This window comes from Ahaetulla prasina, chromosome 2 (genome assembly GCF_028640845.1).
Source record: "Ahaetulla prasina isolate Xishuangbanna chromosome 2, ASM2864084v1, whole genome shotgun sequence".
NCBI lineage: Eukaryota > Metazoa > Chordata > Lepidosauria > Squamata > Colubridae > Ahaetulla > Ahaetulla prasina.
The window spans coordinates 203062232-203082330 of NC_080540.1; the positions used below are offsets into that span (position 1 = coordinate 203062232).

At 39.9% G+C, this 20099-nt stretch overlaps 1 protein-coding gene across 1 annotated transcript in view; it reads right to left on the minus strand.

Annotated features, from left to right (window-relative positions):
• Positions 1–20099, minus strand: part of LOC131191388 (neuronal acetylcholine receptor subunit alpha-7-like) — a 105491-nt gene that overhangs the window by 43593 nt on the left and 41799 nt on the right. The window contains exon 3 of the mRNA XM_058169465.1: positions 1794–1838. Coding sequence (XP_058025448.1) covers positions 1794–1838 — 45 coding nt within the window. The remainder of the gene's footprint in view (positions 1–1793; positions 1839–20099) is intronic.

Below are 20099 nucleotides of genomic sequence, written 5' to 3' on the forward strand. Positions count from 1 at the left end.
AATAAAATACCCCTAAAATTATTAAAATTCAAAAAATTTAAAAAGTTAAAAAGTTAAGCCAGTCCCGCTTGAATAAACAAGTGCGTTTTCAATTCACGGCGAAAGGTCCAAAGGTCAGGTAGTTGACGCAAACCAGGGGGAAGTTCGGTCCAGAGGGTAGGTGCTCCAACAGAGAAGGCCCTTCCCCTGGGGGCCGCCAGCCGACATTGCTTGGCGGATGGCACCCTGAGAAGACCCTCTCTGTGTGAGCGTACGGGTCGGTGGGAGGCGTGAGGTAACAGTAGGCGGTCCCGTAAGTACCTGGGCCCTAAGCCATGGAGCGCTTTAAAGGTGGTAACCAATACCTTGAAGTGCAATGTTAGTAACTGTTTCCCGCCCACAGATAGGAAAAGAGGCAAGATACAGCATGATACAGCCTCAGGGATAGTGCAGCTCATGAAGACTATTCTAAACCAGTGTTTTTCAAACTTGGCAACTTTAAAATTTGTAGACTTCAGCTCCCAGAATTCCCCAATCAGCATGCTAGGGAATTTTGGGACTTGAAGTTCACATGTCTTAAAAGTTGCCAAATTTGAAAAAACATTCTTCTAAACTATGTGTAGTAATGTACAATAACACTGAATACAACTGTTAGGTTACTACAGGGGTGAAATGTAAAATTTGTTACTACCGATTCTGTGGGCGTGGCTTGATGTGGGAGTAATGTGATTGGGTGGGTGTGGCCAACTTGTTTTTTTACTTTTAAAAGCATTTTTTCTACAATAGAAGAGATTGTAAAAAAATGCTTTTAAAAGCCTGCGATGATCAGGCAACTCAGCTGGGATCGCCAGAGGAAAAATAGCTTTTAAAGGGTTCTGACGATCCCAGCTGAGTTGCCTGATCACCAGAACCTTCTAAAAACATTTTTTCTACAACCTCTTCGTCCGAAGAGGTTGTAAAAAAATGCTTTTAAAAGGTTCTGGCGATCAGGCAACTCAGCTGGGATCACCAGAGGAGCCTTTTAAAAGGTTTTTTTTACAACCTCTTTGGGCAAAGAGGTTGTAGAAAAAATGCTTTTAAAGAGTTCTGACGATCTCAGCTGAGCTGCGTGATCATCAGAGGCTTTTTTTTTACTTTTAAAAGCATTTTTTCGGCCAAAGAAAAAATCCTTTTAAAAGTAAAAAAAAAAACCCTCTGACGATCGTGTGGCTCAGCTGGGCGGGTTGAGAGGGGGGCAGGAATTTTTGCTACTGGTTCTCTGAACCACCTGCCACCATCGCTACCGATCGGGCGATCTGGTACAAACCGGGAGCATTTCACCCCTGGGTTACTATTAGAAAGATTATGGGCTAGGTTAGAAGTATAGCAGTCACCCAAAATGGCAATCAGAGGATTTGATTTATTTGTAATTCCTAATAGGATCTACCAGATGATACCACATTCTGCATTCTCTGCCAGCATGCCTTATTAGCAACATCCACATTAATAAGAAATGTAGGGAGCAGAACAGGATAATGTGGGGCCTACTAAATTAGGGGTCAGGAGGAGGGACAAATTGCAGTGTTCAGTTTTGATCACAAACTGAAGCTTAGTTTCAACATTAATCTGGATCAAACCTCTTCCAGAAATTACTCAGCTTTCTCTGAAATCCAATAAAGCCAAACTATTAATTTCTCTATCCCAAGAATTATAACAAACATAAACTCTAAATAGGCAGGATTTATTCAATCTTTTCTCCATCTGGAGAATCTGTTCTTTGGCAAATAATTAAATTCAGCCAGTGGCTCACCTAGAATAAAGGCAAAATTACTCACCATCTGTAGCCATGCATTTGTTATCAAGACCTGGTTCTTTTCATCCTTAAAAAAATAGGAGGAAAAATCATTTAAATGAGCCATTTTCTTAATTATGTATAAATCAATGGTTTTAAAAGATAGGCTCACGAGAATTCAGACTGAGTACAGGTAGATACATTCAAATAGGCTTATTATGGACTGTTTTTATGGCTCTAATTATTAAAAACTTGGCAGACGAGGGATTGACTCACTGTTTATATATTAACTGTCTGTATTATTCCTTAAGAGTGGCAAAATTCTGCACAGCTCCTGATTCTTTATAGCAGTGCTTGAAAAATTCATTGGCAATATATTTTAAATCTATAAATGTTATTCCATTTGTGAGCTTCAAGTCTAAAAGTAGATCACTCTTTAACTCTTTAGGATGAATTGGTGGCCAACTGGGAAACGGTCTTCTGCTTCTAGAAACCCAGCAAGTAATATAAAATAGATAAACGGATGCTTTTCATAAATATTATACATTATGATTCTTTCCCCCCGTTTTTCTTTGTACAATTGTTCTATAACTGCTATATTTACCACTGCATTTGATTTGTTACATATCCAATGACAGTAATGAAAAGTATTCCTTCAATTAATGAGATCATTTTCCTAGGACCTTAAGAAAAGTAAATGTTATTAAAATCACACACACTTTTAATATAGTGTGGGTATCTGTTCTATACAAGTGGGGTCTGTAGCCCATCTGTTCTATACAAGTGGGGTCTTTTTTCATAAATAATGTACTTTTGACCATATAAGAACTGACACTTTGAGAATGAAGATCTCAATGAACAAATATAACCTGCAGAGTACTTTGCACTCTGTACAGGAATCAGAACTGGAACTGCGACCAGAACAATCTAGAACTAAATACGCTCAAAACCGTAGAAATGGTGGTAGACTTTAGGAGAAACCCTTCCATACTTCCACCTCTTACAATACTAGACAACACAGTATCAACAGTAGAGACCTTTAAATTTCTAGGTTCTACCATATCACAAGATCTAAAATGAACAGCTAACATCAAAAAGTCATCAAAAAAGCACAACAAAGAATATTCTTTTTGCGCCAACTCAAACTGCCCAAGGAGCTGCTGATACAGTTCTACAGAGGAATTATTGAGTCTGTCATCTGCACCTCTATAACTGTCTAGTTTAGTTCTGAAACCCAACAAGACAGACACGGACTTCAGAGGATAATAGGAACTGCAGAAAAAACAAATGCTACCAACCTGCCTTTCATTGAGGACCTGTTTACTGCATGAGTCAAAAAGAGGGCTGTGAAAATATTTACAGATCCCTCACATCCAGGACATAAACTGTTTCAACTCCTACCCTCAAAATGATGCTATAGAGCACTGCACACCAGAACAACTAGACACAAGAACAGTTTTTTCTCTGAATACCATCACTCTGTAAAACAAATAATTCCCTCAATACTGTCAAACTATTTACTAAATCTGCACTACTATTAATCTTCTCATCGTTCCCACCACCCATCTCCTTCCACTTATGACTGTATGACTGTAACTTTGTTGCTTGTATCCTTACAATTTATATTGATATTGTTTCCTGATTGCGTATTTGTACCCTATGACTATCATTAAGTGTTGTACCTTATGATTCTTGATGGAATGTATCTTTTCTTTTATGTATGCTGAGAGCATATGCACCAGACAAATTCCTTGTGTGTCCAATCACACTTGGCCATTAAAAAATCTATTCTATTCTATTCTACAGAGTACAGAGTAGAATATAGAGGTGTGCTTCTATCAATAGATGCAGTTTTCCTTCCTAGGTAACATTTCTTTTCCTAAGCATCTGTTTTAGAAGTTGCCCCAATCTTCCAAAGTAGGTTTTAAGAGCCCAGGTTGTTGAGATATAATGGGAGGAGAGAAATAGTTCAAACTACAAGCATGACATTGGATTTCATTTAGATAACTACATCTAGCTCTCAGCATGATCAGCTAAAAGGGGAAGGGGCAGGAAGAAAAATCAATTACAGTTCCTACAAACTATAATTAAATATATGTAAGTATACTGTTCATTTGGAGTGTGCCAGCATTTCTCTGTTACAGAATCCAGTCAATATTTATTAAATCCTTACCTAGAGGTTATTACACCATGACACTGAGATAAACAAACCAGGAAAGAAACAAAAATGAAATCAACAGTATAGGAGCAGCATAAAAATGAATCCAGCTACACTTATTAAGTTCACTGGTTTCAATAAAAGTATATCGTAGATGCATAAAAGTTCTCTCTTTGTGAAAGAAACGTAAGATATATTCTGATTGCAGGAATGAAGATATAATACACAACCCCTGCACACATAATTCACAAGATCAGGGGTGTCAAACTCAATTTCACTGAGGGCTGCATCAGGGTTGTGTTTGACCTCAGGGCGCTAGATGGGCACGGTCAGGGTGGCTGGGCCGGTGTGGGCATGGCCCCGTTTTTGGCCAGGACAGCCTCCTGCAGCCCTCTGCCAGCAAAAATGGAGCTCAAGGGAGGTTGCATACAGCTGCCTGAGCTCCATTTTTGCTAATAGTGGGCTGCAGGAGGCCATCCCGGCCAAAATCAGAACCTGGGAGGGTTGCGTGTGGCCCTTCCGAGCTCTGTTTTCACTGGCAAAGGCACTGAGGGGCGGAGCAGCCCCGTGGCCCAGTTCTAAGCACCCCACAGGCCAGATCCGGCCTACAGGCCTTGAGTTTGACACCCCTGCATAAGATCATGCACAGTAGTCATGGACCGATTAGGACTCTGCACAGTGTTGAAACTATTTTTATTGCTTATCCTCTTCTCATCTTAAGTCGACAATATATCCAAATATTACACTTAGTGAGGAACTTGAAGGCGTATTTTCAATTTGGCAGCGTCACTTCATCACTATCAACATTCTTTCATCCAAAAGGCTTCCATGAATCCAGAATTCCAGTCCTCCACATGAAGCAGTGAGAATCATGAGTGCTTTATTGAAGAAACAACAATTTATTCATTTAATTTGTATAGCCACCTAGCTCAACAAGTGACTCTGGGCAGTGAACCATCTCAAAATAAGTTGAAAACAATTCCCGCTACAAATGTAAAAATTAAAATACACAGCAGTCAAAGAAGATATCATAATTGACAGTCACTAGCACTGTCAGGATATGGGACCCTGAGTGTGTAAAGGCCCAGGCATGGAAGCAGCTCTTCAAGATGTTACAAAAGGCCAGGAGGGTTGAAGACATCCTAATTTTCAGAAGACAAATGTTTGCCAAAGTGGCTGGTACAGAGAAAAGACACACTACTTGGGCCATGCCAATTGGGCTATGCCAATTGGCATTCCTTAGTCAATGGGACCCAAAGCATATCTGTCTTCTGGATCAGATCAAATGAATAAAAATAACCAGAGAAATAATACACTGACATTTTAAAACATTCAGTTCTTCTCACCGAACTCTAAAACTAGATTGAGTTACAGTAGTGGCCAAAATTGTGGAAACCTTTCGGAAAAGTGTATTTTTGAGGTTTGATGGCTAATAACACCACTTTTTTTGGAGTTTCAAGATAATCATATTCCACTGCTGGAATGGCTTGGGAATAGCCCAGACCTTAACCCAATTCAAAATCTATGGAGCCGACTAAAGAAACTTGTTAGTCAGAAGCGACCCAGCAATAAAACCCACTTAGCAGAAGTAATCATTCAAACTTGGTTTCACACTGTAATAGCTGCAGAACTAAAAGACTTGGTTCATTCCATGGGAAGATGTTGTAAGGTCATAATTCATGGTAAAGGTTACCCAACTATTAACTGACGTGATAATTTTTGTATATCTCATTTTTTCTACATGTTTCACTTTTCTTCTTTATACTGTAACTGCAATTCTAATAGCAAATCCTTCATGAAAGTTATTGCATTACATTCTTGATTAAATTATCTTTCCATTGATATATAATTTTATGGTACTACTCCAAAAAAAAGTGGTGTTATTAGCTAGTTTTAGAAAATACACTTTCCTTTAAAGGTTTCCACGATTTTGGCCACTGCTATATAATTCAACTACTATTTAGTGCAATAGAGCAGTATGTCCATCTCCTACCATATCTCAAATTTAGCTTACTCTTTCAAAAATAAAACTAAAATGCATATACTTATTTTCATATCCAATCACTTCAGTTTTATTAAGCATTGATTCACTTAGAAGCCACTTTCATTGATAATGACAGCATGATTTGAAATGTTGATGTGTTCCTTTTTACCACTGCCAATACTAGATTTTACAATAAAACCATTTTATCATTCTTCCCAACATTGCTCATTTCTTGATAGTAACAGCTCCTTCTTCAAGAAAATAAAAGTCCTTGTACTGACAGTTTCAAGGGAGCTGGGGGATTTCAGAATGAAAATCTACTTCTCATTGAAATGATAAGCCTGTTTTTGAGCCAGAACACTATTCAATCTTTAGGAGAGCTTGCAAAATTCAATATTCCTCCCACGCAAATATAAACAAATCCTTGTGGATGTTCATTTTATTAGATATGTATCACTTTTTTCCCATTAAAGGTATCCAAGGCAACAAAATCCATATTTAAAAATAGCACAAATAAATATTTTTACTTTTGCCATCTACAGTCTATGGAGATTATAGCACAAAGCAGTCGAACAACAAGCAACAATAACTATCAGCTGTATAGATAAGCTGTTTATTTTAACAGAAATGTTCTCGGCAATTAATGAAAATCTTGGGAAAAGTCCTCTCTGAAAAGTTTCAAAAACAACAGTAGAAATTCACACCTCATCTGGTTTCCCAGCTCCTGAAGGCAACCTTCTCTTGCCTGAAAGTCAAGGCAATTTAACAATCTGTCCCATTGTTCAGAATTGCTTGAAGGGCCAGTTTTGACCTATTCCCCTACACAGTTGGTTCCCACCTCTCCTTTGTTGTAACATAAAAGTAATGCAGTGAAGAACTTAAGTCCAGGCATAGAATCAGAATTTTCAAACAAAGGGAATGAAATCACAGTTCTGCACACACACTTCAGAAGTGAAAAAAACATAGCAATCTTTAAAGGAAAACCCTATGCATTTATTATGTGCAAAGGTCACTATGAATATGTGAAGGGTTCCTCCATGTTTATCCATACACTTTCCTTCATTTGAAAACTGTTTTTATTTCCATCAAAATCCCTATTCATTTACTGCACTTTACTAACCTTTGCAATTCCTTACACTCTTTTAACATATTTCTTGAGCTATCTTTACACACATACGCACACACTTCTCAAACTGTCATTTTTGGCAACAATCCAATAGCATTATTTTCACTCTGTTCCAAGCAGGTTCTACATTATCTTTCTTGATATTCCCTTTTCATTTAGCAATACCAGGAACACTAAGGCTCATGTTCTACAATAGAAGAGATTTACAGCAATCTCTGGTAAACATTGTTCTACAGTAGTTTACGTTAACAATGTTTTGTAAACTCTTTACAATGTTTGGATATTGCCCCAACAATCTGGGTCCTCATTTTACAATCTGGGACCTCAGAAGGTTGGAAGAGTGAGTCAACCTTGAGCCGGTCAGGATCAAATAGAGTTTGCCTGCAATACTGCATTTTAATTATGCCATCAGTGATTAAAATTTATTTGCTCCTCTCTAGGCTCTCTCAGATTCTTCATTTTCTTCTATGTCCATTTTTTTCCAAGATCCCTCTAGACCAGGGATGTCCAAACTTGGCCCCTTGAAGAGTGGTGGACTTCAACTCCCAGAATTCTCCAACTAGCAACTTGCTTAAATTTATAGCTCATGCTGGCTGGGGAATTCTGGGAGTTGAAGTCCACCACTCTCCAAAGGGCCAAGTTTGGACACCCCTGCTCTAGACAATGCCAAGTAATGATCTGTATGAATAATAATAATTCAGAATCTCTCATTATCCTTGTATCCATATTAATGTTCTCAGACTTTTATCATAAAAAATAAAAGCAGTCTTGTTTTTAGAATTACGTTCATTCCTTTGTTATCTGTATGTGTATAAAGTTGTGATTTAAAACAAATTGTTTTTAAGCATACAGTATGTGCATCAATCACTGTTTGCATTTATCTTTAGATCTATTAAAATCCAATGACATTTTCTGCAGCTCCTCATCACTTACCTGTACATCTATGCATGCCATTTAACCCTGGATCATATTCATTCAGCATGTTACAAATGTCATCTCTTGTTCTTCCAGATAATGCTACTATTACCAACCTGTAGATTCCTACTTTCGTAACACTGACACCTATTCATATTTTCCGGCATATCTTTTTTTAGCCCTTTCATTCATCATGGAAACGACTTCATTCAGATCAGTTATTTTGATTAATTTCAGGGGAAATGTGTTTTAAAAAATAAGGGCTATGTTGCGCTGGAAAAGAAAGTGAGTTGGATATAGATTTTCTTGAATCTATAGACTAATAATCAACATTTGTATACTTCACTGGACAGCCTCTGGCAAGCCAGATTTTGCCGAATATGAACTCGTAGTAACCCCAGCAGTGTAGCTGGTGGATGTTGAAAGATAAATCTTGACAACATCTAGATAGCCACAAGTATATGCCTATTATATATACTTGCAATAATTCTTGAACTATAGATCTGTAGGCATAGTGTTATAGTGCAGATGGGTAACTGAGACTGTCTTATCTAAATTTCATTTATTTGTATAATTGGAGACAGAAAACTGTTGGATAACCATGTGCAAACATCTCCATGGGCATCAATCCCTTGTGGCAGTTGGAGGCAGCATTAACAGCGCATTGAATAAACTTACAGTATTGAGGGCTCTAGGGACCAAGTCTTCCGTAACAAAATAAAATGATATTTAATAATTAAATCCAAGAGAGAAACGTTTTCCAGCCAGTGGTGTTCCAAGAAATCAGGGAGGTCACCCTTTGTCCCTTGCCAGGTCAGTACGATGGTTGGTGGCAAAATTAGACCCCCTGTTCTGGTGAAGGAAGTTCTTTCTGGTGAGATCAATTTATTACATTGAGCAGCCCGGTCCACTTTACATGGGAATGGGGGCACCCAAGTGATCCCACCCATACTGATGGTGGAGCATAAGGTTATAAAGGTCCTTTGGAAGCTATTTGGGGTGGAAGAAAATTATGAGGCTTTAAGTGGCAAAAGCAGAACAGAGCAATAGAGATAAAATTATTAGATCAGATTAGGTGATAAATATCTCCTATGAGTTCTTCAGCTTGAACTTTATGACCACTGTTAATTGGCCTAGAGTTGGACTGTGTGGCAAGAGGTAATAAATCACATGTGGAAAAAACACCAATGCTTATAAAATATTTAAATTTTGATTTGGAGTGATTGATGAAATTTGCAATATTGAATATATGTTGGTTATCCATTATACTACATCCTGCATTCTAGCTGCCTCTCCCAGCTGTGACAAGGTTTTCAGTGATACAAGCTTGCTCACAGGACATCTTATTTGTACCATTGCCTGGTGTCAATGAAATGGGGAAGATGCTGATGGATTATTCATCTTGACTTTTAAAGAACTTGGGTTGGGAAAAACAGATGCTGTGCACAGCAGTTAGACAAAGTATCCATTTTAGCTTTTTTTTTGCAAGATACCTCATTTCCATCAGAAGGTCAAAGTTATCTTAATCAATGAAGACATTGAACCTTGGCCATTTCTCTGTTGGCCTTAATTGCCATTTTGTCTTATGGGCAGGACTGGGGTCTTTATAGTTAGATGCACTAAAGCAGCAAAGGGCTTGTCTGTTTCCTGGATCAGCTTCATTGCTTGCACAAGACCTTCAATTTTAGATAATATCTCTGACTGTTCATTTTTAGCCATTGTGCTCTGTGAGTTAATCAGGTCACTTTCAAAAGGACTAAGTGATGTTTTTCTTATGCTGGCAGAGCGTTTAGCTACACTCCCTGTTGTCAAGGATAGAGATAAGATAGACGTTTGGCAGCCATCCACGTTAAACACAGCATTTTGTTTAAATGTCTGAGCTGGTGTAATATTATGTATTTTGAAGGGGTCTCATATTTTGACCAATAAATATCCAGATGGAGAAAATTCCAGACATTTTCAGCAAGGTCCTCATTTAAAAAAAAACAAACTTTAATGATAAAACAACCTGTTGCTGAAAAACAGCTGAACTCTTTGGTGTATTTGGCACATGGGGTCAAGATAGCCAAACAACACGTCATATGCTGGCAGGTGATTTTAAAGACTTGGTGTTAATTAACAGGTTCCCTCTTCTTATATTTGTAATCATAAGGTAGAGATTCCCCTCACACGTATGTGCTAGTCATTCCAGACTCTAGAGGGCGGTGCTCATCTCCTTTTCAAAGCCGAAGAGCCAGCGCTGTCCGAAGACGTCTCCGTGATCATGTGGGCGGCATGACTAAACACCAAAGGCACACAAAACGCTGCTACCTTCCCACCGAAGGTGGTCCCTATTTTTCTACTTGCATTTTTTATGTGCTTTCGAACTGCTAGGTTGGCAGAAGCTGGGACAACTAAAGGGAGCTCACCCCGTTACGCGGCACTAGGGATCCGAACTGCTAAACCACCGATCTTTCGATCGACAAGCTCAGCATCTTAGCCACTGAGCCACCACGTCCCTTCCTATATTTGTAATATATTTTCCCCCAAAAAAGCCACATTGGAGATCAATTGCACCACTTTAAGGATAAGGATGTGAACAATGCAGGGTAGTGTTGATCACGCACCACCAGAAAATTTAGGTATTGTATCAAAAATGATATGCAAACTCTTATTAAGATACCTAAGACTTAAAGATTAGTATTGTGCCCAGTTTTGGCACAAAAGTTCAACAAAGACATTGGAGCAAATTAAACGAGGCCTTCCAAGACTGAGAAGGCCAAATCTATGAATGAACTCCTATGAAGAATAGCTAAAGAATGTGGGAATATTTAGCCTACAAACTGGCAGGAGACATAACAGCAATTTCCAAATATTCTGTATTGCAGAAGTCCCCCAAACATTTGGACCTCAGGGACCACGAAATTCATAATTTTAAATACCACAGTCCACTAATACGAATCCAGAGCGCCACTTGCTGAAGTGCCTGGACTCCCAGTGATGAGATGGGGTCCTTCAGGCACTCTCCCTCCTGTCTCTTTCTCTCTCTCTCTCTCATTCTCTCTCTGTCTCTTTCTCTCTCTCTCTCTCTCTCATTCTCTCTCTGTCATCTCATGGGCCAGCCAGTGTCTTGGGGCTGAGAGCATCACCCCGAGAGACTAAGGTGTGTGGAGCACCAAAGGCCGGAAGAAACAGCCCCAAGATCCATCAAGAGACGAAGCTTCACTCCCGCTCTGGAATATGGAGTAAATCTCCATCTCCCCCTCTCCTCTCCTTGCCAGACGAGGAGTGACTGGAAGGGGGGGCAAGGGAGGGGGGGACAGCCACTGGTGGGTTCAGCCAACAGAAAGCTACAGCAGGGGGAAAAAACAGCCCAGGGTTCCCGCCACCTGTTGCTTCGGCCAGCCTGCACCGCCACCACCCCTTGCACCATTACCTCAATCCAGCCGGTGAGGGCTACCCTGCAAAGTTGCAAGTTGCACGAACCTCCCTCAATGACAAATATTTACAGCCCCACCATGAGCTGCCTGGCCAATCCCATATTCCAGAGCTCTAATCACAGGCCTCGCCATTGCTTATCCTGGAACAGCTCCTCCACCCAGGTGCACCGTGGACCACCAACATTTTCTCACGGGCCACCATTGGTCCGTGGACCACCGGCTGGTGACCACTGCTCTATTGTACTAAAGGTAAGGACCAGATGGAATCTCCCCTTTCAACATTGAATGCTGCCAAACAGCCTTTACTGATAGAACATCAAAGAATAAGAAAACGAGTTGTTCTTGAGCAACACAAAATTATCTCCTACAACGTCCTACCTGTCAATGACTACTTCAGCTTTAACCGCAATAATACACGAGCACACAATAGATACAAACTTAAGGTAAACAGCTCCAAATTAGATTGCAGAAAATATGACTTCAGCCACAGGGTGGTCAATGCCTGGAATTCACTACCTGACTCTTGGTAGTGTTTGATCCCCAAACCCCCATAACTTTAACCTTAGACTGTCTCTTGTAGACCTCACCCCATTCCTAAGAGATCTGTAAGGAGCGTGCATAAGCGCACCTACGTGCTTACCGTACCTGTCCTATTGTGTCTCCATTTATTTGTATCCATTTCCTGTATTCATAATCACGTTTATACTTATATCTGTTATCTTATACATGCTTGACAAATAAAATAAAAAAATAAAAAATAATAAGTGCTTTAGAACTGCAAGCTTCAAAGCCCTGTTGCCCCTCAAACTTCCTTCTAATCTATGCCAGACATTAGTTGAAATTAATTCTCTTCTCATTGGCATCAATGGACGAGTTAAACCAAAAGAAGAAAAAGAAAAGAAAGCAGACAAGTGTCCCTGTTTCCTTCCACTTTGACAATTCATCACTTAACAAAGTGTTTAATGCCCTTGAAGGATTCTGTGTTGGAACTCTTCACAAGATCAGTTCAGATTGCCTTGTCTATGATCCTTATTTATCGCCACTCTCTCACTGAAGCACAAGTTCCCTTAGTCTCTAGAAAATAACAAATTACCTATTATTAATTTCTCTACGAAAATAACAAATAAATTTCTGGGAATGACTGAAAGGCCAACCGCATTATAGCCCTTGTGGTCACATATCCACATGATCCAGGGATTTCAATTTCAGAACCGTTTACCATTCCATGGTTTGCTTAAAAAACATCAGGAAGCCCCCCCACCCCAAAAAAGTTTAGTTGTGACTTCCATTTGTAGATTGAAAAGAGAACAATAACATTTTAAATACACAAAACAAAAGCTGTTCGCACACTCAGCTAGAAATCATCAACTGGCAAGTCATGGAAACAGGATGCTGAGTAGCGATGAGGTATCTGAGTAGTGATGAGACATTTGTGAGTAAGCCTTTGACTAAACCACCAAGTTTTATGATAGAAGTGAGATTCTAAAAAATAAACAATATTCTCAGATGAGGTCTTACAGAATTTTTATGGATATCAATTTGGAAGCATGCAGGAAACATGTACCAAGCTGTGTCACCAACCAAGATTCTAAACAATGCATTAAATATTACATACATATTCTGTTAGTGGCTTACATATTGACTTGTCATTTTAAGTATTCAAGGGCACATTTCATGCCAAAATCTGCAGATGTTGCAACAAAGGAAATGAGACATCAATGGTTATTCCAAAGAATTAATTGTTTAACGCGACTGTTGGCACAAAATGAGAGAAGATTGTAAAGATTAAAAATAAAAGCAACTGGATTAGTTTTTTTCATATACATGGAAACATGATATCATTCTCTTCATTCAAGGACAAGAAAAATGTGTGGCTTAGACCAGAGAAGCTTAACTATCAGGAAGAATTTTTACAAGAAGGACATTTTATCATACTGGTAGATACGTTAAAAAAAACTAGAAAATGTTGGATTCAAAATACATACACCGATTCAGAGGATTTTAAAGATTATTGTACAATTGAGACCAGAGGACTTTCTTTTGGGACAAAGAGTTGGAAAAATGTAATGGTGCTTTGTTTTTGTATATGATAGCTGCAGCAAGAGTATTGTATGCATAGATGGAAAGACTCAGCAATACGTACAATGGAGGAACAGTTGGTGAAGATGATTGTACCTGCTGAAATGACCAAACTGATTGGAGAAAAGAAAATATCAGCATCTATTACTGATTGGAAACCCTTACAAACTTTTTGTGGTGATGGAAGAAATATCCATCTGGTTCAGTTCCAAGCCAGGAGAAAGGCACTGGAGATAAAATGGAGGTTGGAGGCTGATTGGAAAGAGGGTCCATTTATTGATGAACAGAACCAACAGGGTTTGTGGTTCTGATGCAGCAGACAACATGGAATTGAGAGTGGGGAGTTTTTTATACCTTCTTTGGGCTTTGAATTTGAACTTTGTATTTGAGCTTCCTGTTCCTGTACAAGAACATGTCCTTTAATATTCTATTGGCTGCTGTCAGATTCCTATGGGGTCATGCAGGGGTTATGTAGGGTTCATAGCTGGCTCTATAGGCAAAGGAGGAAATACAAATCCTAGGTGCTTGTCTGAACTAATTTTGTCAACCTTTTGTTTGTTGCTTATTTGAGTTTCTGTCTTGACTGAATAGATTACCAAATCTGAATTTCTAAAAGCTGGCCTCCTTAATTTCTGCTTGGGGCAGGAAAACTGGGGCTAGTTTCTGAATAGGATGGCCCAATATTTCTTAATGGGCACAAAATATCTGCTGGTGGCTATTAAGAAAGACTGAGTCTGCTTTCTGTCCTTTTTTAAAAAAAAAACATGTTTCTCCATTAGGAAACTATAATATTCTGCCTTTTTAATATTTCACAAAATACTTCATTCTTCTGGGTGTGGGTGCTAACTGTCTACACTGGAAAACAGAAAAAAAATGCTCTCATGATTTATGTTTTTGATGATTAGACAGCCTAGATTACAGAAAGGAGAGACATGTTGTAGATTTATAACTGTACTTATAACTGGTGTAAAGAAAATAGGAATACAGTTCTTTTTTGTTTTCTATTTTTCTTTTATTTTCTTTTTGGCACTTTTAGCTTTCTCTTTCTTTCTTTCTTTCTTTCTCTTTCTTTCTTTTCTTAATTTGTATTCGTTTTAGTAGATTTTTATTGTTAAAAAGGGACAATTTTCTAAAGATAGACTCAAAAAATGAAGAAAATTGTCAAGAGAGGCTATGGAATTCCATCAGTTGAAGATTAGATAAAGAATATTTGGAGGTTCTGGGTTTATTAAATGTCAATATCAGTCATTTTCAGAACTGCAAAGGCAATCCAGATCATGTATTTATTGTAAGCAAATAAAGTGGGGCATCACTATATTTTGTTCTATTTACATGACCTGAAGCCACAATATACAAATATTATGCTGAACAGTCATACTTGCTATGCATTCCTATATATTTAGGTTGCCATATCTCAACAATAGGGTATATCCTTTGCATATAAAACGTCCCAATTCAATTCTTGGCATTTTGTGATATTTTTGGCGTCTCATAGTAGAATTGAAAACCTAAAATTGCAGAGAGCTGTTTCCATTATACAGTATTATTATTATTATTATTATTTTTAGATAGATACACATTCTGACTTTTCCTGTATACACCCATCTATCCATCCTCCAAACCTACAATTAGACCTTCCATAAGACTTTTTAACACACCACACATCACATATGCCTAGCATCCCTTGTATGTTGGAATATAAATTATGAGATGTGTGCAGATGCTCATTATAAAGGATTTTGAGATATTCTTTATAGGTTACATAGATTCCAGGCATTAAAAACAGACTAGCTCAAGGCCAGGAATCTCTCCAAATATCTGTAGGTGTTACAGCTAGGTGGTAAAACAGACATTGCTGTTCAAAATGAGATCAGGAACCTCCTATAGAAACTCACTGAAAACGACAAGCGGCAACATGAGCTATTTGGACAGATATGTGGAGAGACAGACTACATTTGCAGTGCAGTAACTAGGAAAGACATCTGCAGTTCAGTCATCAGACAAGCTCTCCCCCACCCCATCCCTAACCTATGCTTTTGCCCAAGTCGGTATTCTGGGCATGTGTCCCAGTTACTAATGTCATATGCAGTCTTACAGTTGGCACTGTGCTTTGTGGATGGCTAATTCTGCTGCATCTCTTTATCATACCAGATGAAGAGAGTAGGTAGAGGCTGACTAGAAAAACTGAGGTCTCGAAAGGGGGTAATGATGCAGCAGACAGGCTCCTTATGAGCAAGTCCTTTGGGCTCAACTAAGCAATGGATCAATTCATTTTTCGTACTTTTATCTGTAAGTCAAGTTTATTTACTGTACTCCAGGCCAACTCAATTCAATTTCAAATCTTTATTGTCAGTGCACAACATATGTACAATGAGATTGGTTGAGCTCCCTCAGTGCAGCCCCCCCAACACAATACAACTCACAGTGAACATAGAAAATCCCTATCCCAATAAGTGATATTAACAAAACACCCAGTCCTATTGCACCAGTGTGAACATGTTACACATTGCATCGGCCCTGCAGTCCATCATACTACGTAGTTATGATGTTATTTCTCATTCAGGAGTCTGACAGCCCACGGATAAAAACTGTTCTTCAGCCTGTTTGTACGGCTGACTATACTTCTATACTTCCCAATGGTAGGAAGGTAAAGAAGTGATGACCAGGGTGAGAGTCGTCCCTGAGAATTTTCCGCACTCTTCTAAGGCAGCAAGCTCTAGCAATCTCATCTAGTGGTATCAGGGGACAGCCCATGATGTTTTGTGCTGTGCTCACCACCCTCTGTAATGATTTTCTATCCCCAGCTGTCAGACTGGCATGCCATACCGTGATGCAATAAGTGAGGACGCTTTCTATTGTGGACCGGTAAAAGGAGGTCATCAGTTGTTGTTCCACCCTATTTTTATGCAAGACCCTAAGAAACTCATTTCTATATGTTGTAAATTCTGTATGCTGTAAACTCACCAGGGAGCAACAATTAAAATGAAACGCAGAACAATAATTAGCTCAAAATTAGGAAAGGGGTATGGGCTACTTTGTATATAGTCATCTTATTTACCAAACCTAATATGCAGAAGTTATCATCAGAAACATTAAGCAGGAAGGAACAGAAATTGGAATTAAAGGTGCTGGAAGAAATATTAATGATCCCAATTATGCTGATAGTATCGCCTTAGTGGATGGAAATAAGGAAGACTCAGGGAGTCCCATGTTGACAGTAAAAGATGAAACTGCAAGAGGCACTTTGATACTTTATATTTTTTTAAAAAACCAAAGCCAAAAAGTTTATTTCAATTGCTAGTGCCAATCAAAAACTGAAGAATTAGCAGAAGTAGTAACAGATTATTTTTCTAAACTAAAAAATCCACATGGCAAATAGTACGACAAGCTATATAATAAGACACACAAAGCATTACATGATAGATAAAGCAGACAGCTCCCTAGAAATATTCATTATAAAGCTGAAGCTTAGATATTTTAAACATGCAATGCAGAAGTAAGAGGCTGTAGAGAAGATCCTGATGCCTGGAAAAACTCAAGGCAGTATCAAATGAGGTTGGCACAACATGCTAGATACTATTATTGATATCACAAGCATGAACTTAAAGGAACTCAGAAGAACAGTTATTGACATACAAGTCACTGAAGATCTGAAAAACAACAACTGACAAGTCTGTATGGAAAGAATTTTGGGTTCAATGAAGCATTGAACTTGAGCTTTGGGTTTCAATGAAACAAGAACAGTATATCTTCCAATGACAGGAATCACATCAGAATAATTCCTTAGATGTGCTTGACTTATATTTATTCTTTTCCTCCAACCAAATGTTCTGTTGTGTCTTGTCCGCTCTCACCGCAGCTTGGGTCTGCTTATCTGCTCCCGAACACGGAGGAATGTATGCCTCCCGGCCCCAGTTCTGGCTCCATGCCCAGACAAGCTGCAGAGGAGGGGGCACCTCCCGGTCCCAGCCCTGGCTCCATGCCCAAGCAGGCTGCAGAGGAGGGAGCATCCCCCGGCCCCAGCCCTGGCTCCATGCCCAGGCAAACGGAGCAGCTAGACCCCTCCCCCTCCTCCACAGCATGTGAGCCTGAGGAAAGTTTACTTCCAACAGCTGCTGATTGGAGTGACCCTCGCATCAGAAGTTTGGATAGGCGGAGGCAACAGAAGGAAGGGAGGGGCAGGCCTTAATGAGTGCTGAGTCATGGAGCCACACCCCATGGCCTATATAAAGGATCTGCTTTCTGGCAGTCTCTGAGTCAGGCAAAGTCAAACTTATCTTGCTGAAGTCACTTACTGGTCTCCTGCCTGCTCTGAGGACTTTGCTAGGACTTTGGGCAGAGCTGCAGAGGCAAGCCTGATTCGGATTTCCCTGACCCGGCCGTCAGCGGAGGAGTGGGACACGACATGTTCCAAGTTCGTTGCCTCTTTGTTCTCTGGAATGCAGCCCCTCCCTCCTGGGAATCCAGGCTACATTCCATCACAGATAAGCAATCTGAAACCACACGTTGAAGCCTAGGAATATATTTCTCTATTTTTTTTTATTTGAAGAATCCATCAAAAAGAAAAATAAGGGGGGTTTTTTGTTGCTAATTTTAACTGGTGATAACCAGAAACCTTTTCCTCCTCATCTTTTTCTACTTGGAGTATTTCCACTTTCTCAATTTGTGTACATACAGTGGGGTAAAAGAGTATTTAGTCAGCCACCAGTTGTGCAAGTTCTCCCACTGAAAAAGATGAGAGAGGCCTGTAATTGTCATCATAGGTATACCTCAACTAGGAGAGACAACATGAGAAAACACATCCAGAAAATCACATTGTCTGATTTGTAATGAATTTATTTGCAAATTATGGTGGAAAATAAGTATTTGGTCACCAACAAACAAGCAAGATTTCTGGCTCTCACAGACCTGTAACTTCTACTTTAAGAGGCTCCTCTGTTCTCCACTCATTACCTGTATTAATGGTACCTGTTTGAACTTGTTATCAGTATAAAAGACACCTGTCCACAACCTCAAACAGTCACACTCCAAACTCCACTATGGTGAAGACCAAAGAGCTGTTGAAGGACACCAGAAACAAAATTGTAGACCTGCACCAGGCTGGGAAGACTGAATCTGCAACAGACAAGCAGCTTGGTGTGAAGAAATCAACTGTCGGAGGAATAATTAGAGAATGGAAGACATACAAGACCACTCATAATCTCCCTCGATCTGGGGGTCCATGCAAGATCTCACCCCATGGGGTCTAAATGATCACAAGAACGGTGAGCAAATATCCCAGAACCATACAGGGGGACCTAGTGAATGACCTGCAGAGAGCTGGGACCAACGTAACAAAGGCTACCATCAGTAACACACTACACTGCCAGGGACTCAGATCCTGCAGTGCCAGACATGTCCCCCTGCTTAAGCCAGTACATGTCCGGGCCCGTCTGAAGTTTGCTAGAGAGCATTTGGATGATGCAGAAGAGGATTGGGAGAATGTCATATGGTCAGATGAAACCAAACTAGAACTGTTTGGTAAAAACTCAACTCGTCGTGTTTGGAGGAGAGAGAATGCTGAGTTGCATCCAAAGAACACCATACCTACTGTGAAGCATGGGGGTGGCAACATCATGCTGTGGGGCTGTTTCTCTGCAAAGGGGCCAGGACGACTGATCCGTGTAAAGGAAAGAATGAATGGGGCCGTGTATCGTGAGATTTTGCGTGCAAACCTCCTTCCATCAGCAAGGGCATTGAAGATGAAACCTGGCTGGGTCTTTCAGCATGACAATGATCCTAAACACACCGCCTGGGCAACGAAGGAATGGCTCCGTAAGAAGCATTTCAAGGTCCTGGAGTGGCCTAGCCAGTCACCAGATCTCAACCCCATAGGAAACCTTGGGAGGGAGTTGAAAGTCCGTGTTGCCCAGCGACAGCCCCAAAACATCACTGCTCTAGAGGAGATCTGCATGGAGGAATGGGCCAACATACCAGCAACAGTGTGTGAAAACCTTGTGAAGACGTACAGAAAACGTTTGACCTCTGTAATTGCCAACAAAGGATATATAACAAAGTATTGAGATGAATTTTTGATATTGACCAAATACTTATTTTCCACCATAATTTGCAAATAAATTCGTTACAAATCAGACAATGTGATTTTCTGGATGTGTTTTTCATGTTGTCTCTCCTAGTTGAGGTATACCTATGATAACAATTACAGGCCCCTCTCATCTTTTTCAGTGGGAGAACTTGCACAACTGGTGGCTGACTAAATACTTTTTTACCCCACTGTAGCAATAGCATTTAGACTTATATACTGCTTTACAGTGCTTTACAAACCTCTCTAAGCAGTTTACAGAATCAGCACATTGCCCCCAACAATTTGGGTTGTCATTTTACCCACCTTGGAAGGATGGAAGGCTGAGTCAACCTCGAGCCTGGTGAGATTTGAACTGCCAAATTGTAGTCAGCTGGCAGTCAGCAGAAGTAGCCTGCAGTACTGCACTCTAACCACTGTGCCACCAAGGCTCATTATGTTCTAAGACAGGGGTGTCAAACTCACAGCCCACAGGCCAAATGCATCACGTGCTGGCCCCAGCCCCGCCTAGTTTAGCAAAGGGGGGGGGAAATCCCGATAAGTCACGTAACGCTGCCGTGATGACGCAAGTTTGATACCCCTGTTC